This window comes from Scomber scombrus, chromosome 6, assembly GCF_963691925.1.
Source record: "Scomber scombrus chromosome 6, fScoSco1.1, whole genome shotgun sequence".
NCBI classification, from domain to species: domain Eukaryota; kingdom Metazoa; phylum Chordata; class Actinopteri; order Scombriformes; family Scombridae; genus Scomber; species Scomber scombrus.
This window is the reverse complement of record NC_084975.1, coordinates 24,918,911-24,943,572: the sequence shown is the minus strand read 5'-3', so window position 1 is coordinate 24,943,572 and position 24,662 is coordinate 24,918,911. Positions and strand designations below refer to the sequence as shown.

At 42.5% G+C, this 24,662-nt stretch overlaps 1 protein-coding gene across 1 annotated transcript; it reads left to right on the top strand.

Annotated features, from left to right (window-relative positions):
• The first annotated feature begins 4,202 nt into the window (after positions 1-4,202).
• Positions 4,203-24,662, top strand: smad6b (SMAD family member 6b). Its single transcript, XM_062421438.1, has 4 exons — positions 4,203-5,716; positions 8,789-8,845; positions 9,590-9,667; positions 23,775-24,662. Exons 1-4 carry the CDS (start codon positions 4,918-4,920, stop codon positions 24,314-24,316), a joined length of 1,476 nt encoding a protein of 491 aa, XP_062277422.1. The 5' UTR covers positions 4,203-4,917; the 3' UTR covers positions 24,317-24,662.

Genomic DNA, 24,662 nt, shown 5'->3' with positions numbered 1-24,662 from the left:
GTGACTTCTTTCACCAGTGGGCAAGTCTTCTAGGTTTTCAGCCAATCAGCAGCGCTTACTCCTGAACTTTTACTTCTTGGATCAGGTTAATACATCTTAGGGTGTGGCTTTGTCTTGTTGATTTCACAGCAAGGATATTTTAACTCTTACAAGACCATCAAATAGTACTGGAGGGGCCCTGTGCCCATAATGTCAGCAGATACTTATAAATGTCTTCTGGAAATATCTTGAGTGTTTAGAATACTCAGTAGCTGGTATGAGTCAGAAAAAGAATAATAGTTCCTTGTTATTTACTGTTATTTCTGACAAGACAAGAAACATGAGATACCATGGAGACAGAATTGAAGAGACGTCAGTGAGCAAGAATTCACCTGTGTGTATGCGGCCTACAGGAAGACTGTAGTCTCTGAAACTGAAAGGTCAAAATTTTCATCTCTTTATTTTGTCAGTTAAATTTGCTCTGAGAGCTAAGAAAAGTTATCAAATGTTAGTATATGTTGTTTCAGTATTGCTTAAATAGAAAAGCTGTGTTGTTTCCATAATGCAAGTGTGTTGCAGGTTGTTTGACGCCACGCATAGGCCTCTATATAAATAATAAAATATTTAACCCACATATACTCACAAATTAAAACCCCCAGCTCTCTGTGCACTGCAGTCCCTGTCCCTGCTATCTTTTAATGTGGGGAGGATGTAGATAGTCGTGCTATCTCATTCATACATATTGTGGACAGCTGCTTCTCTTCACCTGCCAGCAGTGGGAGGGTGCAACTAGGGCAGCAACTAATGATTATTTTCATTATCGATGTGTCTGTTGATTATTTCTTTGATTAACTGATTCATTGTTACGTCTGTTAACTGTCAGAATTTGGTGAAAAATGTGCTTAACATGATTCCTTTTAATTGCTTTTGTTTAACCAACAGTCTGAAGATGTTTCATATATAAAATGATTTGCCTATTTTGCTTGAAAAATAAACAATTATTTCATTACCAAAATATTTTCTGTTGATCACATGATCATTAAATTAATGCTAATTGTTTTAGCACTAAATTACGCTTTTTAACGCGTAATTTAATTCCAAAGAGTAATTTTTATGCCATTTTGTTTTTGTTTTTTTATTTAACAGCTTTTCTTTTGTTTGGTTTATTCCCCTTTGTCCAGATTTTGGCAGTACATTTTGGTTACATTTAAGCTTAAATCACTTTTGTGATTAAAGCAGCCTTTATATTGCTTATCTAATTGTATTGTAATAGTGCTATCATTACAATACTAATAATTCTACTTTAACATAATGTATATTTGCATTTGAGGTCCCTGTCCAGCATGAAGTGGGGGGAGTTAAAGTTACTTCAAAACAGTTGTTTGTTCCAGTTGTTGTTTTCATGCTTTAAAAGTCACTACATCTAATGTAATTGCCATCAAAGCTTTGACACATCCACGTACTGATGACTGGCAGGATGTCATTATTCTTTGTCTTTATGTTCTTGCTTTATCTTTAGTCTTCATAGTCCTCATAAAAAAAATTAGATTTGGATCACCTGGGTAAAAGTTTATTGGCAAGTGCACATATCATTCATTCATTTCCAATTGATGGCCATGTTCCAGTGTTCAAACACTGACTTTTCAGTAGGGACATTTAAAAACACTCCCATGCATGAAAGTTAGTTGGTTGCTCTTTTTTTCTCAGCTCAGAGCTTAAAACAAGAAGTGGGTGTTTTGCTTCTCAAGAGTTAAGAAACTTGAAAGTATGGAGGATGAAAAATGACTTAAGTATTAATAAATACAGAAATATATAATTAAATACATGAATTAAAAAAAAATACCGTTTGGTAAAGAAAATTAACAATGAAATGAATATCTCAAATGTATTTGTACATTTCCATAAATAGGTTTTTATTTAGGCTATTTCGGTTATGTCTCTGCATTATTGATTTCTGTATTTCTGTGTCTGTATGTTAATTTGGTGGTGGTCTTAACTTGAGGCTAAAGAATATTGGTCAGCTGGGTGAACTAGATAAGGGGGCGGGATGACTGTCGGCAGGACACGCCCCCTTAACTTGACTGACAGCTGCTGAGCTTCCTAAAAAATATTAAGTTCTTATATGTTTGACTGTGATTTGACACTTGATAACTGTTGATAACCAGTGATATAACTAAACAATACTTGAGACCCACTCAACAAATTTAAAGGAAATGTTAGAATATATTTACTCGTTAACAGTTACTACCCTGTCGGGGCATCAAGAACTTATGATTACATTTTTGCGTAAACATTTGTTCCCACATCAATCACAAATATAAATAATAATCCATAATGACAAGGATACTGACCTGTCAACTAACACTACTGAGGGTGCTTAATTTCACCAGATAAAAACTACAAGTAGTTTTGATTTCATCCCACTTGTATTCAGTTAATCCATACCACATGTCTGGAGGAAAGTCAAACATGATGCTGGTGTCTGAGGCTCAGCTCCGAACAGCTGATTCTTGTCTCAAAACCCTGTAGCTACTGTCTGTGAGTGTCCTGAGATCAGACCACAGTAAAGGTCAATTCATGCTTTCCGGTTCCGCGTTGGTCCACATGATGTAAATGTCGTCATCAGCCCATGTCAGTGAGGGTCTGTACAGACGCCTCTGTGGACATCCGAAATTTTTGATCACATGGACTATACACTTTGCAAATGCGTCAATTGTGCATGTGCAACTGCTCCTGTCCACTAGTATAATGTGAAATGCATCCGTGTCCGCAGGCCGTCAATAAAAGTATGTATGGAACCATTTGTGAGTCCGCAGTCCACGTGTAAGTCCATAGCTGTCCATGGACATTGAACGTGGAGCGCATGAATTAGCCCTAATAACTGCTACGTAGTGGCTGAAAGCAAATAATGCTAAAGGAAGTATGCGTCAGCTTTCTGATTCTTATTAAAATAACCCCACCATGCTGGTGACAAAATCATCTGAAGTCACATAGCAGCTACTGATCGCAGCTGTGATAAATATTGGGTTGGTTAAGTTAAGATGTCACATAGCTGCCTGTTCAGTCGCTGTCTGTCCTTTGACTGTCTAATTTATCTTCATCTTCATTACAAAGCTTTTTCCAAGTATGGGTGGCTGATATATTTACATTAAAATACATAAAAAATATGATTTTGTAGCTTACTTACTGAGTATTGTCTTGCCAACTCAAAATCAAATGTATTATTTAAAAGCAAAATAACTGTCTGTTGCCATACTAGGCTATGGGTTTTACAGAACGCTAAAGTTAGCTAGCTAGCTAACTAACATGAGTTAGCTGGGAACAATCACTAAATTACCAAATAAAATACAACAGAGTCCCCTAAGTATCTTCAAAACAGTCAACAGCAACTCAGTTTAAAAATGCTGATAGTGAATCACAAACGAAAACGTATATTAGCATCTTCCTTCAGAAATTGCTGCGGCCATCTGACAGAGGTTTGAGGGCTGCTGTTAATCCAAGGCTGTAGTATTAGAGCTAAAACAGTCACACCTCTATAGCCAATCCTGTATTGAGTTAGGTTCAGACCTCCTACCGTATTAACATCAATACAAAAAGATACATAAATTAAGAAATGTAGAAATACAGAAATAAATAAATAATAAAACTTAAGAATATGGAAATAAATAAATGAAGAAATAAAGAAATAATTAAATTTAAAAGTGGAAATAAATAAATGAAAAATACAGAAATAAAGAAATAATGAAATTTTAAAATGGAAAATAAATAAATGTAGAAATATAGAAATAAAGAAATAATGAAATTTAAAAGTGGAAATAAATAATTGAAGAAATGCAGAAATAAATAAATGTAGAAATACATAAATACCCTTAATAAAGGTTGATGTATGGAAATGTATAAATACATAAAATATGTTAATTTAATTATGTCCTTTTTCATGACTAACATGTATGTAGTTTATTTACTTGTGTATTTAATTATTTATTCATGCATTTATTTATGTATACTTAAGTCATTTTTTGTCCTCCATAGAACCTTGTTTGCGCAACAATCAGTGCAGCTCACAGCCGCCAAAGTGTCTAGACTAGCACATGATGGTAGTCAGCCAATGGCTCCACCGCTCTCCTCGGGGGCCCCGTGTGTGTGTGTGTGGTGTGTGTGTATGTGTGTGTGTGAGGAAGAGGGGGAGAAAAAAAGAAAAAGACAGAGAAACAGAGAAAGAAAGGGATCTGGGTTGCAGTTTGGTTTAGGTCTGAGTAGAGAAGCAGGAGTGCGATTCAGCACCGGGATTGATCCTCTTCATGTAGTTTCAGCTCGCATGGATATTTTGTTGGGATTGTAAAAAGAAAAAAGAAAAAGAAGTGCACTGACATCTGAAGAAGAAAACAAGGATCCTGACTTCTAGAGCATTTTTACTGGGATTAAATCGCCTCGAAGTACCATATGCTCAATGTATCGGTATAGAAAGTAGATCTGAGGTCGTTAAAAGTCCGAAACTGTTTCAGGCTGCGAGTTGCCGTCTTGGGCTGAAGGCTGCCGGCTTTGGATTATGTTACAAAGTATATTATGTTATGTTATTATGTATTCTACCTTTTTTATTCGTTCGTAGCAAATATATAAACAATCCATTCCGCAGCGATCCGGGATAGTAAGTCACAATTTGAGCCGCTTGATCATTTACAGTATAGTCTGTTAATTCATGCATTTTGATCGGAATGCTGCAGTGCATTTATTGCGCGGTTTTGTTGTTGTAGATGCGACAAAATAGCCTTCACTCTAATGTTGCGGTTTTGCCACCAATGCTTGTCAGTTGGCTGTGCATGCTTTGCACGGCATTTCAGAGACATTAATGTTTTGCAACGACCGCAGAAGTATCTGTAATATTCGGATATCCGTACAAGAATAAAAAAAAACCCATATAGATTTTCAAGTTGTCGTATGTTCAGGACGAAACGCTCAGGTCTTGTGCGGCGACTCTGGAGAAGCCGTTTGATCCCAGATAAAGAAGGGGAAGATGGAAATGGCAAAACTAGTGAGGGCTGTAGGGACGATCTGTTCGGCAACAACCCAGAGAAAATTCCCAAAACGGAGCTCAGACCGATGACCCCTAGCGGGTCTTTTGTGGGGGACATAGGGGGTGTGTGCACCCGGAGCCCCGTGGAGAACAGCGGCTTGGGGGTCACGTCGGACCAAGATGGGGGTGCTGTGTGCGTCCAGGAGCAGGGGAGCCCCCGCTCCATACAGGACAGCGAATGCAGGACAGTGACGTGCTGCTTATTTAAAGACCGGGACCACTCCGAGCTCAGGGGTCCAGAGACGGCTCAGGGTACCAGGGATCCGGGCTCGTGTCACTTCGTGTTGAGGAACCTTGGACCACGGGACAGCGGCTCTCCTGAGGCGCAGGAGGCGATGCCACGTGCGATGTTAGAGCAAGAGCTGAAATCAGCCACATACTCTCTTTTAAAAAGGCTAAAGGAAAAGGCGCTGGATACCTTACTTGAGGCAGTGGAGTCCAGAGGAGGGATGCCGAGCGACTGTGTTATGGTTCCTGGGACAGAACTGAGGTTGGGCGGCCATGTGGCATCTCCACAGCTCCTTGTATGTAAACTGTACCGCTGGTCCGACCTCCAGCACACAGCCCAGCTCAAACCGCTCTGTGAGTGTAAGAGCTTTGGGGCCCTGGACAGTCCGTCAGTATGCTGCAATCCCTATCACTACAGCCGGCTCTGTGGGCCAGGTAAGAGCATCTGCCGGGACACACTCACAGTGTTTGTTTTGTTGTACCACAGGGGCCCCCTTAGATGCTGCTGCTCAGGGTAAAGTCACCAAGAAGTCTAAAACCTGTTAATAAGTCCAAGTATTAACAGGTGACCATAAGGCACCAGGGTCTATACTGTTTGCTTTCCAAGCATAGGTGTTCTTTTATTCTCTTGTCTGGCCCCTTTTCAGTTGTCTGTAAGATATCTTTACTTCTGCCTAAACATACAGGTAAAACCCTGCAGATAAAGCTAAATAATTATGTCTATTTATTCAATGTGCATTTCAAATAGCCATATGATTATTAAGACAACTGAAAAGGTCATGTTGATACTGGTAGAAATGAACTCTATCACCTTGTTTTATTTGTTTGGCTTACCTTTATGCACATGGAAAGAAAGGCAGGGCATTTGATTAAATAGTTAATGATTGCAGAAGTCATCCATATGGCAAGGTGAACAATAATCTCAGTTTGAGCAAAGAATATGAGCTGAGGTAGATTTGACGCCACATAAATGTGTGAATATTCTCTTTTTTCCAGTTTATTGTTATTCCATGTTTCCCTCATTTATTCGGGAACATTTTAACATAATGCCTTGGAAAATATTAATTCAGTCTGATGTGTATGTCCCATTTAAAGATTTGCTTTGACAGCTTTTGTCAGTGCTACACCAGAACATCACTCACACTAGCCTGTAACATCTGGGCCCCACAATAGTGGAGTGTGTTTGTTTGGACTGCAGCAGTCCTTCCAGCTCTTCTAAGTTAAAGTCTTCACATTCAGTCCCTAATAACTTTTAGCACATGGCATCTTTAGTATGTCTGAACATTTCAATGTGTCCAGTTAGACTGTTAATATGGCTGTGTTTGAGTTCTTATGTCTGGTTGTTTCAGGTTTATTGCCAGGTAGGTCAAACCATTGACAATGTAAACACATATGAATGTAAAGACTTACTCACAGATATGGACCTGGTGCCATAGGTTAAGTGTAGTTGGTGTTGTGGTAGAGAATAGAGCTTTATCTTCACTATCAATGAACTATCTATGGCAGAACCTCCCTGACCTATATTAAACAGATTACATTTTGGCAGGGGGCAGGCCTGTGATTTGGCAAACCTTAAACGCTGGGCCACTCGACCCGGTTGACCCGATGACAACGCGTGGTATCGTGTAAAGATGCAAGCGTCAGTATTTCTGTCTTCTCACTGGCACAGGAGGTGGATTTTCCATAACATCCATGTTTACTAGAGCCAGCTGGCTGTGACAAGCACTTCAAAGTCATAAGTCCAACAATATCATAATTCATAGTGCGCAAATGTAGTAAACTGATGCAGCTTTGGCCCTCCTGTCACACCATGCTGTCTGACCTCATCAGAACTGCGTGTATAGAGCTCCAGGTTTGTCAGTAAATCACTGTGTTTGTTGGATTGAAGAGACTGTGTTAGAATATGAAAGAAGTTTGTTCCCTCTGCTGAAGTGGATGTAAGACTGTGCTGTGTGAGTTTCTCTTCACTAAAACTAGCAAGATGAATTGTAAGAAGAGGGAGAGGGGCACATACCCCATATTGGGACTAAGGCTCGTAGTAGACATAGCTCACATGCGCTCATGCGTGGCCGATAGAGCTGGTATTTCTTTCATGCTATTCAAGAGGGGGGGCTTTGAATCAAGACCTTAATTACTGGTTTTGACATTGTTTGTAAATGCGAAAGTAAGATATATAGAATTAAATAAGAGTAGCACTCAATGCATGAAATAGATCTTACCTGGAAAACATTTGAATCCTTTGTAAAACAACTTAAAATATGCCTAAAGACAAGATTTTTTAAACTGCAGTTCAATCTGCTTCTGTTTGATTCTAAAGTGAATTGAAAATAAAAGTGCTAAGTTTTGTGTGAGAGATTTTAAAGAATAAATCAGCATGTAATGTGTGGCAGAGAGCTCGCATTTAAGTGGACCAAAACTTTTTCCTTTTATTTTGCCAGGCATTATACTTTTCGAATGAGATCAGTTTCAAGTTGCGCCTTAAAAGCCCTTTTGTCCTAAGGAGGTCCCCTCATGCTATTTAGGTGAAGGAGTGGTGATAATATACAGTTTGCATACTACTGGCGCCAGACTGACTAGCTGTGTATCTGAGTGACTGAGTTCAGATCCTGGCAATTACTGCCGCCACTCTTAAAGGACCCGCTGCTATTATGCTTTTCTCCTTCCCCTTTTCCCTGTAGGCGAGGTCACAGTGTGCTCACAAAGTCTTCTTTCCTCTGCTTTCCCTCTTGTGCAAGTTATTCTCTTCATTCCTCCTCTTTTTATTAGATAAAATCAAGTTCTCTGAACACAGTGCTGTTAAAAGCAGAGATTTACTCTTGATTCAATAAACTACTAACTTAAAGTTATGGTTAGTCTCTGGTTTGTTGTAATGGCTGCTTTAGTTAAATATTATGTTCTTAAATAACATCAATAATGTGTAGCTTTCTTTTAGCTTTATTAGCTTTTTAATTTGCCTTAATTAAACAAAATTATTTAATTCTGTTGGGCAGGCACAAAGCCTTAAAAGTTATGATGTAGTCTGCTGTCTCCTCTAAATGAAGCTGTAAGCTTAAAGCTTTATTGTGGCGTGAATGTTGTTGCGTAGGCTAGGCATGTTTCTTTTTGTCTCTATTACCCATTAATGACTGTAATTTCATACAGACTATAATGTAGCAAACAATGTTTGCTTAACTTTTTATTACTGTAATATCAGACATTATCAGATAGGTGTCTTTACATAGTGCGTGCAAAGAGGAGCGTAGGAGATATCAGTACAAGATTTGTGCACAAAGAAATGACAGATCTTTCACTGACTAGCTTTATCAGCCTGCAGGACATTTACACCTTTTAACTTCTTAACATGCATTTTCTTTCTTAAAGTATACTAGTCCAACATATGTAAACATTGCCCAAGAATTATTGTTGATGTTTTTAGAACCCCAAGCCGCTCATTTAATTACATAAATATATTTTAAATAGCATTTCTTCTCATTATTAGGTTATTGACATGACTGTTTTGTGTTACAGAGTCACCCCCACCTCCTTATTCGAGGCTTTCCCCTAATGAAGAACACAAGCCACTGGGTAAGTGACAAACCTGAATCATTCCTTCTATTTCATCCTCAGTTATTGATGTACATCTGTGTTCTGTTGTTAAAATTATATCCTCATTGCTGTCACTTGCAACCAGGAAGATTTACTACTGCAATGACTTCATCTATCATCTTTTTCTTTAATATGTATAATAACATCTGTAATGGAACTTGCAAACTGCAGGGCCAGTCTCTTGTTTAGACTTTGGCTTTACAGGATTATCTGAAAGAAGAAACAGGAATAAAACAATGTGGAGAATTTTAATGGCCATAATTAGGCACAGTGACTGGCAATTTGCGTGGTAGCTTTGAGATGAGACCTAGGCCAGCATGTGGCATAATGTCAGCATGCCAGCCAGAGCCAGTGTTGGTAGTTATGGTGTGGGTAGTATGTACTGTGGGCTGCTGGGACTCTGGAGCCTGGCTGCTAGCTGGGGCTGCAAGCCTGAGTACAGCTGAGGTTTCTGGCGGCATTTGGAGTGGATGTCATCAGGTAAAGCCTGTAAGTGAAGCTGCCATGTTAACCACTATGGGATGAAGCTAATAGTCTTTAGTGGATTGGGAACATGAAATTGACACTAAACAACAATGATTTTCATGTTTAATGAAAAAAATAAGGAAAACATTCTTGGGGAAATGCTACAATTAGACAGAGGTATCCACTGAGTCTGATAGACATGATAAATAGTGAGTGATAAATAGTTCAGGGTGATAATTTCTGTTTTATTCCCTACAGATCTGTCAGACTCCACATTGTCTTACACTGAAACCGAGGCAGCCAGCTCACCAAACATCACACCAGGGGAATTCTCAGGTGGGTGTGTTTCTGCAACTGCCGTCAGTCTCCAAATAAGGAGCTTATTTCCGAAACGGTTTACACTGATTTTAGAAATTAATGATTACCAGAAGGTTATCATCCCAGAGGATCTGGGTCTGTAAATATTGAAGTAATTTGTCAAATACAGCCTTCATTTTCTCATAGTACTTTAAAGTCTTTAATGTTATGCTTTACATTTTGTAACAGTAGATGTTGTTTACTTTTTCTTGGCACAGTAGACAGACTGTATAGGGTTGGATGGTCAAATTCTGGTTTAAAATACAGTACATAGAAGTGAGTTTGGTTTCTATCCATTTAATGACATTTTTTAGGTACTAAGTCTCAACTGCAGTCATTTTTTTACTGCCATACATGTGTGAGCAGCTGTTTGAAGTTGTAGTTTTGGTATTGGACACATATTAGCTTGAATTAAGAGCTTCCACTGAAGGCACCATGTGCCCAAGTATCAGATTTAGTATTTTGCAGGATAAAAATATCTCAATGACAAAGTTATCCACTTGGGAAAGATCATTTTAGAAAAACTTTGGGGTTTGGCTCTATGATTAATTGATAGTGTTTGAGCATTGAAGAACCTACTGTTTCTACAAGATATAGTGGCACGGGACAGATGTTAATATGTAAATAAGAGATTAGTGTCTCATCCTGATGTGTTTGTTCCCCTGTGTCTTTTAATGAAGTCAGAGTAGAAGAATATATGAATTTACAGAGAACTTTGTTGAGTGTTGCATTGTCCTGTTTTCAGGCTTTGAAATAGTCTAGCTGAAAAAAAGCTAAAGGGAGGTTTAATTCTTTCAGAGTGCACTCTAATAACAGTGCAATGCTGTATTCTGCATAGCTGTGGAGTGTATCTGGATGAATAGGCAAACTTACAAAGGTAATTTCATTTTGATGTTGTGCTTTATTCCCTCTCATTAAAGGCCATTATGAACAGTCCGAGCTTTATAGATAAAGGTTTCATTGTGAGCGGTGCAGAGGTTCAGCGGGGCGTGTGTGTTGGCCACAGAGCCGGCCTCCCCTCCTCTGTTTTTCTTTCAGAAATATTTGAGTGGGATCAAACTGTAATAAGATCCAAGCTCGCTCAGAAACACACACAAGCACACATACTTGTGCACATGCATGTGCACAGACACTCACACGTACAACTCTATCTAGCTCGGCTGTAAGTGGGCTGCAGGGAGGGGTGGGTTCAGGGAAATGGAGTTGCTCCTGTGAATGGGGCCACACCAAAGGAAGCGAGTAGAAACAGTCCTGTCCTCTGATTTGAAATGAAACACTCCTTTCTCATGGCATAGAGTAAGCATGCCTCCCCCTTTCACATTAGGGCCACAGCCAGCATGCATAGTATCATGAGGACATGGAGTCAGAGACCTCATTTTGGGGCTTGCAGGGAACAGCATTTCCTGTTCAAGGGTCTGCCATGGCTCAGAGGCCTGGACACTGAGCAGTTGACATGGCTACCTGGCAGTGAAGTATTCAGTCAGCAAGGGCCCCCTCCTCCCCAGTACACATGCTGTCACCACCTCAGCATGGCCCGGCGACACTCCCTGAGTCAACAAATGAGGGGCTTGTCAGAGCGCGCACCACAATTCCTCAGAGACTGTGGTGAGGAGGGAGGATCTAGACATGCTAGGCTTTGGTTTCTTCCAACTGTGTTGCTGCTTGTACAGACCGGGCTTGATCACTCACTGTTGGCTGTGACACACTCAGCGACTTGGACTTAGGAAAGGGAATGACAGAGGGTGGTAGTTTTTCTGTGCTGTGAGCTCATTTGTGAAGCCAGCTTCGTTTTGGACAGTTTGGACAGGGTGGTGGTATGTGGTTGGTTTTAGATACATGTTGAGTGAAACAAACTGTCAGCATCTTGTCAATGCTACAGATTCTCCACCAAGCATTTGCCGTTGTTTGTCAGAGCATTTTTTGTCATCACAAGACAGAGAGCCAGAAGGCCTCCTTATAAAGCCTGCTTAGTTCAGCTTAAAAATACAGTCTTGTAATGCATATTGTCAAGTTATCCTGTGTTGAACATGCCGCTGACCTGGAGATGACATTCCCTGTGAATCCCCCTGCAGCTTGGGTAGCGAGTGACTGTGTGTGTAACCGGAGTTGTATGGGATCCAGACTCCACCCCTGATACAGGAACAAGTAAACCTCTTAAAAGCAAGTCTGGGGGGCAATGGGTGGGTGGCTGGGGTGTAGTCAAATAATCAACTACAGTTTGCAGCCCTGGGCTACAGAAATACTCGCTGAGCATTCTTCTGCATCACACAATGGCAGAAAAACAGATCGAAACTGGTTGGTTTGGTCAAGCTTGCTCAACAACCTCGACCAATATACAGAATATATTCAAGGGAACTGGGAAAATACTTGGTTTTAGATTTTTATTTAAAATTGATTTGGTGCGTTTCTTGGTACTTGAATACATACGCTGTATTTTGGGAAGTTAATATTACAGTTACATGATGTGCTAATGCCATTCTCGCAGTTGTTTAACTTGCTGAAAAGTTCTTAGTGATGCATTGTTAAAAAAGCGTCCCCATGTGCACATCATTGTATTATGTGATCATAGACATTTGGACCTTTCCCATCAATGTATTTAAATGTCTGTGTCGCAGTGTGGGAGAGAGACAGCCCCAGCAGGCACTGTGTGATGTCTGTACCTTTAGTATGAATGGGAATGTGCCTTTGCCTGTGCTGCTCTCCCAGTCTGCCCACACACCTGTTTCCTCGCTGCCTGGGACTCGTTGTGTGGACATCAGAGTTAAGCTCTTTGAAGCAGGTCTCATTGCTTCCTGTATGACTGTGTGAGAGCTTTTTCTCCTACACATTGACTTCATTATGTCAGTCATATTGTCTCTAACATTCAGTGCGTTGACATACACCTAAGTGATACCGTTACAGTAGGCTTTCTCCTGTGAGCTGGTTTCTTAAATGTCATGTAAATGAGGAGCCTGGTTATCATAATCAGGGTAATCCCCTGCCCTGAAACCTGATTTCCCTAGCTAGATATCTCCCGGAAAAGTTGATTTCTTGGCCATGTATACAAGCAACCAGGTTTCTTATTGGCTAAAGGAGAGATACTTACACATATCAATGTGTCCTTTTATTTAGAAATAATTCCCACCGAAATGGAAACTGACGCAAAGCAGCTTTCCAGAAGTCTAAATATGTTCCATTGCTGAGCTTTTGACTACAAGTTCAATTAAGACACATTCACACTCCACTCCGTCTGTCTGCCTCGCCTCTCGCTGCACTGTCCGTCTGCTCCGACACACACACAGAAATCTGATTGACTGATTACTACAGTGCATGTAAATGCGTTCTGCAATTACCTGCGTAACCTGGTTTGTATGAGTAACGTGGTTACTGAAGTTCATGTAAATGCACAGATATGGCGCTCTTCATGTTTGACACTTCTTCATTATAATGCTGCAGAGATGTAACTTAAGAATTTTAATCATTGTGGATGGTGTTTGTTAGGGTGTATCATTCTTTATAGTGGTTACCATGTTAACAATGTTTATGTAAAATGAATGATGCTGTCCTGCCCTCTCTACACTGTAAGATCATGGCTCCAGTCTGCCTACATTCTTCACTTATCAGAGGTTTCGTCCTCAATCAACCCATTGGAATTTGTCAGCATAACACTGTGTGTACACGCTCATGTTGGTGTGAGTTGACATCACCAGTGTGAATAGAGGGGCTCCCTCAGATTTGCTGGGTCAAGCGACCAGAGGACATGCAGAGTGACCTGAGTCACTGTCCTTATTTTATTTTATTTTCCTATTTTCTTCCCCTTCCTGAGAATGTAGGAAAGTTGGACAGGAGGAGTGGAAAGATTGAAAGTTACAGGACATGGACTACACAGAGTGCTGAAGCGCTTACTGAAGGGAAGAGGGCATCGGCAGGTAGTCAGGGTTCCCACACAGTAATCATACCAGATTCTCCCCCGTCGGCCTGCCTGTCTCTGGAGGAAAGGCCAGCGCTGCCTCTCTGGCTGTCTTGTCTGCAGACAGGCACTGTGTCAGGTCCACTCTGGTATTGACTGATTCTTCCAGGCAGAACAAGGCAGTTAGTAGATAGATGGGAAGGGCTTCATGTGAGTCACAAAACAGATTGCTCAGGGAAATTGCAGTGTACTATGTGCAGGTGCTGTAACAGCAAACAGGCGTCTGTAAAGCTTTTGTTTATACGTTTTTAAGTCTCTGTTTCTTCCTTTGGGTCCTCATATGAGTCCAGATGCATGCCTGCATACTTTCACACACAAGAGCAAAGCAAATTAAATTGTGCAGTCAATATTAATATAAGCCTGCCTGTCTGTGTCAGGAAGAGGCCAGCACTAAGCATCAAACCATTCCCTCTGTCTGTGTCAGAGACAGTGGAAATGCATGGAATAATTAGACAGTCTAATCAAGGCATGTGATGCATCTCTTGATTAAAGCAGATTAGACTGGGCCCATACTTGTTGATCTGACTTTGAAGGCATGTGATTCCGCCTCTGCTAAAGGAGCAAAATGAAACAGCATATCTACTGTACACATGTGAAAATATTTTTGATAGATTGCACCTCTAATTTGCTCCGAAGTGTCTCATTATGTTTTTCCGTATTAGATCATCTACTCAGTTCATTGCGGTGACTTTTGGTATTTTATGGATAGCTCCTTTTTAAATTGTGCTCTACTTTTTCTCTCCTGAGCGTAAGCGTGATGCTGAGTGACATAATATAGCTGACATCATTTACAACACACCCAAATTCAGAGCCAAATAATTTAGAGTTGCCCGGCACAAATCAGCAACTGTTATATTCAGTGGGCCACTAATAATGTATTCATTTATATACATTTACAGTATATCTCTTTTCCACTGTGCAAACATTTAGACAACTTGATGTAACAGCAGTACTCTGACTTTGCAGTGCTCAGTGAGAGGTATGGTTTGATGGAGTGACAACTGCATCAGCATGTTGGCCCTGTCCCCCTCCCTACTCTTAGGTATGATCCCCCTCCTCCATCCCACAGAGAATGATGCAGCCTGGGCTCATCTCCCCCTGCAGCCTGGCACATGGCCTCAGGTTTCCACCGCAGCCCTGAGCCTTCCCAGCGCCTCGCCGCCCACACTCCCTCAGGAGCCCCAGTGCTCCAGGATACGGGATGTGGAAATAATGTGACTCGAGTGCTTCCACCCTGCCTCCCGAAATCAGGTTTTGCGGATTGTTTATTTGAGGGGAAGGAGGCCTCAGACAAACATCCTGTTTTAAAAAGCTGCCTGGGTTTTGTAGCAGTGCAAGGCGGTGAATTGCCCCTTTGACAGTGGGGGGAGACTGAGGAATGTTGAAGAGAAGGCCAGCATCTCGGGGGACATGAGGGGGCTCTCCTCACCCGTTTGTCATGTCCAGTTTGCAGAGTCCGTTTTAAGCAGGCAGAGGGGGTGGGAGAGAGGAGGTGGAGCGTTGTAGCTATACATCCTGAAGGGTCTTGTGCTCTATTCTCTCTGTAGTGGTGTGAGGCCTGTACCCACAGTCCTCGTCTCAAGTATCCGTTCCTGTCCTGGGAGGCTGGCTTCCGTTTCCCCTTACGTAACACACATACACATAGAAAAAGAGCCATTGATAAGAACGATAAGGCCATTTTTCATTTTCCTTTTCTCAGCATTGTTAGACTGTGGTGTGTCAGAAATCCACTTTCAACTTTTTCTCTCAGGGGTTATGACTTTGAAGACTCTCAGCAGACTCCTCCACGGTCTACATGACCTATTTGTTCACTTATATGACGTGTTTGTTGTTGTGTATGTGTTTGGATGCTTTTGATTGTTAGTGATTTGATTGCAGTCTAGGTTGTTTCCCCTCAAATTATACAAATAGGCTGTTTCGACCATTAGATTTGGATCTTTCTTTTTTCTTTCAGTTTGAAGACTTGAAGATGTGAGCCAAGTCAACATTTGCAGCATTTACAGCAATCCTCATTGGTTTATAATAGAGCAATCTTCCTTAGTGTGGGCTGACTGTGTCAAGCAGCGGAAATGCAAGTCAGAAGTAAGCACTTTTTAATTTGTCACGTACATGCAGAGGAGGGATTCTTGTTGTCATTGTGCTGAGATTGTTTTGCACTGAAGTTGCTCTAAGAGTTGATTTTCAGACAGGGCTGGCAACACAGGTCCTAGACATGGTGAGGTAATGTGACCTCTACGTGTAGAGTGAAAGCCATGCTAATCTAAAGCAGTCCTTGGAGAGGCCTGAAACCCCTTACATGTCAACAGAAACTAGCCTGCTGAGCTTAGTATTTATCTGTCTCTACTTGGCAAGCCAGTGTGGTGCCAGTGCTGCTGGGTGTTTGACTAACTTCTGAAGGGCTCACAGATAAAGATTAATCTACAGCCTCATACATAACTATGAGTCTAAGCTCACAGTGCTGTGCTTGTCATTTGAATTTACGGAGTGTACTGTGCTCAACGAGGATAAGGTGGACTGTGTTTCATTTTAAGTCTCACCACACAGATAGAAAGTACAGTCGGTAGAAATAACGGGTGTGCTCAGGCTATAATTTTTGCCCCATATTCTACCTTAGCAAACAAAGTGAGTGAGCTAATCTAGTCGTGTGCTAAGGGAGGGCTGCTGTTACCATCTTCACTCCCTTCACACCGCAGCGCAGCACCCGCCTCTACCAATAGCGCCATTCATTCAGCTCAGGGCACAGGGTTACAGCAACAAATAAAGAGTGTGCAATGCCATTAAAAATGTATGGAATGTCCAACTGTTAGTTTAGTGTTTTATGGTGCCTCCTCTCAAGGCTGAGAGGGGGAACAATACTTCCATTCGAGCTGGCCACTGTAAATGTGCCAGCCTTGCATCGCCTGGCAAAGTGTAGTGAAGGAGGTGCCAGTTGTAGATGCTGTTTTTATTTTCTGACCATTTTACCCACAATTATAAATCCAGACACTGGCCTTGGCCAGCTATGATTTAGGCCTGTGGTCTGATTGCTGGCTAAAATAGATTTAAGATTTTTTTCCCCCTTCCTCCCCAGAGGAGCATTGACAGTTGTGCCTGAACCTATGGCTGTCAGTATTTTTAAAACTCAGAATAGCCAGCGCATTCTTTGAGCCTCCAGAATGCTGTGTGTGGATTAACTGTAGGGGCCCATGTCATTCGCCATCTCTACACAAGCCTTTTACAGCTAGAGGGAAATGATAGGAGCTCATTGTGGACGAGTGAACAGTAAACTCCCAGAGTACTCAGGCCTGGTTAATTTTCTCTCTACTGTACACATGTAAACTGAAAGACAGGGACTTGATTTTCTGTCTTTCCTTATCTTGAACTTGATCTACTGAAGATATATCTTCATTCCACTCCCATGTCCTAACATGGGGCCAAGTATGATAGACATAATTTGGAGCCTTTGATCTTGTTCCCGAAAGCTGATGCCTTTAAAATCTACCCAGAAAACCCTTTTTTTGGAGTGATGATCTAGAAAAACACACATGATAATATATTGTTTACAATGGCTGATCTGACTGTACTGACTGCACACACAGGTATTTTATTTCCTAAGCATGTTGTAAACATGCTTATGTGAAAATTCTCATTGACTATGTTCCCCGGGGAAAAATATATTTACTTTTGTAATGTGTGTTTTACTTATCTTTTTATTTGTGTGCATTGTAAAGTCTTGGCCGTGTGGCTCAGTACGTGCAGTCAGGCTGTCGCATTTCAGGGTACGGTTTAGATTAGAGGTCTGGCTGTAGCTTCCCCCTCTTCCCCTCTCTGTGACTGCCAGCACATAATTTACTTAATGAAATCCTGCCATTCCCTTTAGCTTCAAGATTTTTTGCAGATGTTGACAGGGAAGGACTTTGTAAATTATTGGAAATGTTCACTCCTGCATTTTTAATGAATGTCTTGCTTGTTGTGAACGGGTTGACTTGTCAGAGATGGGGGGGAAACAGTTGTCTTTGTTTGGGGAGCTAGTGTCTGGATGCCCGCGGTGGAGGAGTGTGGGTTACAGCCCTGCAAGTGTTGTGATTGAAACAGAAACTCTGGTGCCACATTATCCTGACAGAACACATTCTCCTCACAGACTCTGATCCACTGGGCCGATCAATAGGAAACCATTGTTTGAACGGCAACTCTGTCCATCATAGCTGCTCCACCTTCCAGCCCGGTGGAAACCCAATACTTACCTTTCGCCTTAAATTAGTCAGACTAATATAACTCGTAATAATAGAGTTCCTTGTTATTGTTCATTTGAAACCAAACCTTCAACATAGCTTGAGCATATAGACCAGCTAAAGTTGGTTTCCTCCCTCAGTGTTCAGTCTTGGTTTTCCCCAGAAGAGAAGCGTCTGGACTCTGATCGCTGGTAGAAAAGTATGAAGAAAATAGACGATTTAGACCAACATCATATGATTCGGTGATACATTTTAAGCAAGCAAGACTCTTAAAGGACAAGAAAGAACTAACCTTCTTGCTGCACCCCCACCCCCCACAGTTCTAACCAGAGTAGGAAGTTAGGAGGCACAGCAAGGAGGAGGGGGAGTTCAGGAATGTGCAGGGTCTCCTCTACTCAAACGCTCCAGCCTACTTGGCTCGAACCTCCCTCGCACACTCACAAACAAACATGCACACACACACTCACACACACACTCTAACAGATAGGTTGTATGGGGAGGTTAAAGGGCACAGCTCACCCAGCAGGATGTTCACTGAGTGTTTTTCTTTCGGTGCTCCTCTCAGACATCGCTGGCCTTTAACGCGGCCTGTAGATGCAGCATCCACAAACATCCCCCATGGTTCTGACGGCGCTTTTACATGCCCTGAAAGACTCCTTGCATCACCACCACCACCATCACCACTTGTGTGCTCTGTGTCTCTGACACATTGCAAAGCTTTGGAGGAAACTTGAAGGAAATGAGCAGCATATTCTCTACACCCGAAAAAAGAAAAGAAAAAACAAAGCCTTTTCCCTCAAACTAGCAGCCTCTTACTCACGTGCACAGACGGCTCCACTGTATTAGCCTCCGTAGCTTCCTGTGCTTTTTACACTCTCTGTTATTTATTGATTTAATTTATGGATTCTGTTAGTTATCTGCTATCAAGGGTACAGCACTTTTCCTCCCTCAAGGGGTCATCCCGAAACAGAAACGGAGGGAAAGTGGAGAGGAAGTAGATGACAATGTAAAGCATTCCCATTGTGACCAGCCAGGCTTGGTGACTGGATTCAGTTTCTCAGGCCTTTCTGCTCCCACAGTGTTTTCTCCCAGCACATATCTCTCTCCCTCCCTCTCTTTTCTATCTGTCTCTCTCTATCTCTTGCTTTCTCTCCCTTACTCTCTCTCTCTCTCTCTCTCTCTCTCTCTCTCTCTCTCTCTCTCTCTCTCTCTCTCTCTCTCTCTCTCTCTCTCTCTCTCTCTCTCTCTCTCTCTCTCTCTCTCTCTCTCTCTCTCTCTCTCTCTCCCTGCATAGAAAGGGCAGACCTCAGGGAGAAAAATCCATACACATATAAGAGCAGCTCCAGTTAGCGTGTCTGACTGATAAAGCCGACTTTGATGGCAGAGATAGCCCAGACGCCAGCCTAAATGTGGCCTGCACAGGGGTTATAGTCAGCCTGTAGGAACCATTGTCTACAGAATTAAAGCCATACCATACTCTGAACAGGAGGGAGGAGGCTTTTGCTTTAGTTCCACTTAGTTGTTTTAGTTGTAAGAAAAAAGTCTAAATCTAAGAAATGATGGGAGGGAGTGGTGCACAGGAATGCACAGGTCATTTTGGGTAAAAAAAAAAATTAGTTCTTAATATTCATGAATACAACCACAGTGCACACACACACACACACACACACACACACACACACACACACACACACACAGATATATACACACTCAGGACACACCGAGTCCTCCTACCCCCCTCCTCACCCACAGCCGCCCAGCCTATCAGTTCATTGGTAGAGTCTAATAGCTGGAGGGGAATCTAATCCTTGGCACAGGATGAGAGACTGCTCACTCCCCCTCCTCTCCTTGCTGCTCTCCTCCCCTCGACTGGGCTGCTTAAAGGGACTGGCAACAGTGTTTTGTTTTTTTTAGTTTTTTTTTTCTTCTTCCTCCTCTGCAAAGTTTTGGAGGAATGAGTTCATCTCTGCTCCCCGCTCTGGATTAGGAGAGATGAAGTATAATGGAGGTGGCCCCGGAGCTTGGTGGGGAGATGTTAGCACGGAGGGAAGCTGTTGTTTGTCTGCCTGTCCCTGACACTCGGCCTCCCATTCATCTCACTCCAAGGCTGTGGAGCTGTGTTTACCCCGGGGCAGCTCTTTTCTGCTTCTCCCGCTGCCCTTTTCCCCCACTCCTTTTCATGCTGTCTTTAAAAGCATTACTGGATGATCATCAAGGATTGCCATTGAAACTTTCAAGCCCCCATTTCTGTGTACTTAGTAGTAATTATCCAGACTTGCTCTCGAGTGCAAAGAACTCATTGCTGAGCGATCTGCTTTTTTTCCACATGTAAACCTGTGGAAAAGGTTTGGGCGAGCTGCATAGGCGTGTTTTAAGGGCTGTGTTAATGGCATGTACTTCACTTATAATAGAGGAAAATGCTATAAATAACCGCTATAATCACAACATATTTTCTGTTTGTTTTGCCTGCGGCATTCATAGTATATATTATCTCCATGCATCTACATTTGTCATGCAGTGTACTTATGTAACCAGTAACCAGCACCACTTACAGCTGACATTTCTTTTCTGAGGCACTCGAGCATGCGTCACTGTTTGCTTTCTGTGTTCCAGCAAACTGATATAAGTCTGTGTTTGTTGTCGGATCTGATGTCCTGCGTTTGATACTCTGAATTCCTCCAATCAGATGGGCCACAGGGAAACAGAAAAATCAACATTTTCACGTGGTTTCCATGGAGCTCACGCCTTGTTATGGAAATCAAACTCTGCACACCAAATGCTGCCTGTTGGAGTAGCGTTTACTGTGTGATTATACCTCGACATGCAGTACGTGCAGATACAGATGCTCAAGGCTACTTTTAGTTTGCTGAAATGTGCCAGTGGGCTTTTTTATACTTTAAGTGTTGTAATCTGTTTTCTTTTTACATAACACTTGAAGGAAACCAAATAAAGGTTGTCCTTATCATGCTGGTAGAGCACTGGTAGCTGTTTATTCCACATATTTCCTTTTGTAGACCAAATAGCTTCCACAGGTGTGTCCACTTTTTTTGGTACTACCAGTTTGAGACTGGTTATAAAACCATGAAAGTTGATGAACTCCTTCACATGTTCAGATCATTGCGTCTGGCTGTAGGAACAGGAAGTGTAGCGGCCATACTGTGGCTGCTTCCATCGACTGTGAGACTGACACTAAGAGGAGAGGCTTTTGAGAATAAAATAACAATAATAACATGCGCTACTATTCTAATGGGTAAACGGAGCTGTTAAAAGGTGGCAGGGTTAAATGGATGCAGAGCACCAGTAATTGCTCCCATCCCGTCGAGGCTCCTCCCTGAGCAGACCCTCTGAAAGCCCAACATGGAGTCAAAGAGAGTTGGGTGTCTCTGCTGTGGTCAGAAGGGAGGGAGACATACGCCCTCCCTTCAACGCTTCATGTATGACGTTAAAGTTTGGTCTGAGTCTTGGCCTGGCCTGTATCTGTATCAGTTTCTGGTCATATACTATTAATTAAACCTGACTCACTCATTAAACTTGTCTTCATACTCTCTTATATCATTTTTGGAAAAGGTAAACATTTACAGAACAGCCAAAACATGGCTGAGGAAACAAAACTTTCCTTGAAAGAATCTGAGAGGCTGAGCTGTCGAAGTAGGGCATGCAGCTCCAGCTCAGGAGTGTAAAAAGCTGTAGTTGCCGTGGTGATATTATCCAAACAGTCTGCCAATTGGTGATAGCTCTGCTCTGTTAAAGGGATCCTAATGAGTTCTTCTCTCATAGCCCTCACCTCAGCGCCCCCCGTAGCCAAAACACACAAGTTCAGGACAAAAACACAAATACACCAGCTGATTTTCTTCCCACTCCAAACAGACACATGTGCGCACAGCCACACGTAGACGCTTAACACAACAGAGCAACAGGAAAAGGCCTGGCTCATGGTGTGCTCATTGTCTTCCCTCAGGCTCAGGCTTAACATTAGATACATTTCTAACCTTTGTCCTGCTCATTCCTCTTCCTGGTCCTCGCAGTCTTACTGGCTACCTTCGTTCCAGGCTACGTGTGAAAACTAGATACCGTTGACCAAATAGTTTTTGCTTTATTCTCCCCATCTAAAAAGGAGGAGACGGTAGCCATTTGGTCTTTTGTGTTTGTGTGCAGAGTTTCAAAGTGAGTTTACCTTGATGTGTGGGCTCCATTTGATTGAGACAATAGAGGGCCATAAACAAGTTGGGGCTGCGTTCTTTGTGTGGCCGAGCCGCCACAGTAAAAGCTGAGCTCAGAGTGGAGGAGCTGGAGTGTGGAATTCACTAATGGCACATGCATGTTGGGGCCCCTGAAGAGAGGGGGTCATTTCAGCCATCAGTGTGTGCGCAAACACACAGAGAGCCTGTCTGCAGCTCCCCCCAGCCCCACACATCCCCATTCATTCACTCACTCTTTTCCTCCCCCTCTGCAACACAGAGAGCCTTGAACCAGCAGGCGTTTTGTCTGTGCAAGTCTGGTCAACTTTTTTGCTAATCTTTGTATAAACTTTACTAATGTGGGTCACTCAGCAGAAAGGTTTAGTTGGATGGGAGGTGAGCGAGGCATTTTGTTGCTGTGTGGATCCGCGATGCTCCACCTTAAAGGCGTTTGTTAATGGGGCGGGCGGTCATTAAGCCCTGAGAGCAGAGAGACTGAAAGGAATGGGGCCACAAGCCCAGGCTTTAAATCCTCTGTGCCAATAGACTCTCTGAAGCAAAATAATGGCATCACTCTGTGTGTGAGTTAATGGGAGCTGATAGCATGAAGGCTGGGGGGTCAGCGGGTCACGGGCTTGTGCTAAGTTGTCAGGGAGCTGAATGCCGTCCCTGGGCCCACAGCAGGGGGAAGAGCTGGGTGGAGGGGGAGGGGGACCCCCTGCCTGGCCCTCTCCCGTTAACCCCACTCTACTGGAATGTGAGGAAGATGAGGGAAGAGGAGAAAGAGGCACCCTCATTCTCCAGGAGTAGAGGGTGAAGAGACGGATGTGAGCTCATGGAACTCTCTGTGCTTTTTCTCGCTTTTATTCCTCATCCACCAGCTTCTCCTCTCTTGTCCTATCACTGATGTTATGAGCAATATAAATGTATGACAGCTTTGATCAGTGTGGACTGAAAGTAGTCGGCAGTGCTGTGTGTCTTTTCAGTACAGTGAAAGATGGAACTCTACCTAGGGAGCAGTAACTCACTTCGGAGTGCTGAGGGCTGTCACTGAAAAGAGTTCACAGACTGCAGCCATGAAAACTGAATTAACAAGCTGATTTACTGGACAGAGATGTTTGGGAACAAGATGCCAGCTTTGTTCCACTGTAAAAAGGAAAAAAAAGTGTTTTTGTCATCAGCTGTGTTTATTGTCACTTGAGTAAAAATGTGCAAAAGATAAACACTGATTTTCATAAAGTTGTTAGTACATTTTCAAACTGCCCGTAACACACTGGAAGCACTTATTTGCCAATTTTCAGTGGAAACACTGAGTGTAATCCTGAATTCATTTTAGTAAACAGGAGCTGTTTTGAAAGTGCATGTGTGAGCAGCAGTGAGTGGCTCTGTGCTGGTCGGTCAGCGTGTAATCGTTACAGTGCCCTCTTGAGGCAGAGGGATGAACTACAGGTGTTCAGTTAGGACTGACCTCACTACACCCTCCACCCCCAGGATATGTATAGTAGCCCATGTGTGTCTGTGTGGCGGTGTGTTTGTGTGTGTGTTGGACGGATGTGCATGCAGTGGTATTTATACAAGGCTTAGATTTCAATACAATGCCTCCTTCAGTATTTATAGTTCGACCATCTGCTCTGAACAATAAAAAGAGATAGTTAATCCCTTAAAACTTAAGCCTTCCTTTTTACTAGCCCTGTTTGTTTTGTTTATGTTTTGTTTCATGAGTGTTTCTCTGTCTCTGTCTCTTCTAGATGCCAGTATGTCGCCTGATGCCCCTAAGCAGAGCCACTGGTGTAACGTGGCGTACTGGGAGCACCGCACACGTGTGGGTCGCCTCTACACAGTGTACGAGCACTCCGTCAGCATCTTCTATGATCTACCTCAGGGGACGGGCTTCTGCCTGGGCCAGCTCAACCTGGAACACCGCAGCAGCACCGTTCAGCGCACACGAGGCAAAATCGGCTACGGCATCCTCCTCAGCAAAGAGCCGGACGGCGTTTGGGCGTATAACCGCAGTGAACACCCCATATTTGTCAACTCCCCTACTCTGGACGTGCCTAACAGTAGAACTCTGGTGGTGCGCAAGGTGATGCCAGGCTACTCCATCAAGGTGTTTGACTATGAGCGTTCGTGCCTCCTGAGGCACACCACAGAGGCTGACCTCCTGGATGGACCCTATGACCCCAACAGTGTGCGCATCAGTTTCGCTAAGGGCTGGGGCCCCTGCTACTCAAGACAGTTCATCACCTCCTGCCCCTGCTGGCTGGAGATCCTCCTCAACAACCATAGATAACACAGACGGACCCCACAAACTATCCCAAATATCATCTACCTAGATTTAATATAAAGTTTTATATATTATATGAAATATATATTATACTTGTAAATACGGAGTCATTTTTACAATGTAATTATTTATGTATGGTGCAATGTGTATATGGACAAGAGGAAAAAACGGAAAATGCACTTTGGCTTATATATATTATATATATAAATATATATAAAGATAAAGAATCTTTCAATACCAACTTGAGAAATTATACAGCAAAATTAGGATAAGCCTGGATTTGGTGTATAGTTTTCATATACTATTAATATCCAGACAAAAAGCTAACACCATTCACACATTGATAATAAAG

What these genes read in the sequence shown, in the direction of transcription:
- smad6b (XM_062421438.1), top strand. Translation starts at nt 4,918, where the DNA reads ATGTTCAGGACGAAACGCTCAGGTCTTGTGCGGCGACTCTGGAGAAGC. An exon ending in TGAAGAACACAAGCCACTGG is followed by an intron (nt 8,846 to 9,589) that starts GTAAGTGACAAA and finishes TATTCCCTACAG; the next exon opens with ATCTGTCAGACTCCACATTG. An exon ending in CACACCAGGGGAATTCTCAG is followed by an intron (nt 9,668 to 23,774) that starts GTGGGTGTGTTT and finishes TGTCTCTTCTAG; the next exon opens with ATGCCAGTATGTCGCCTGAT.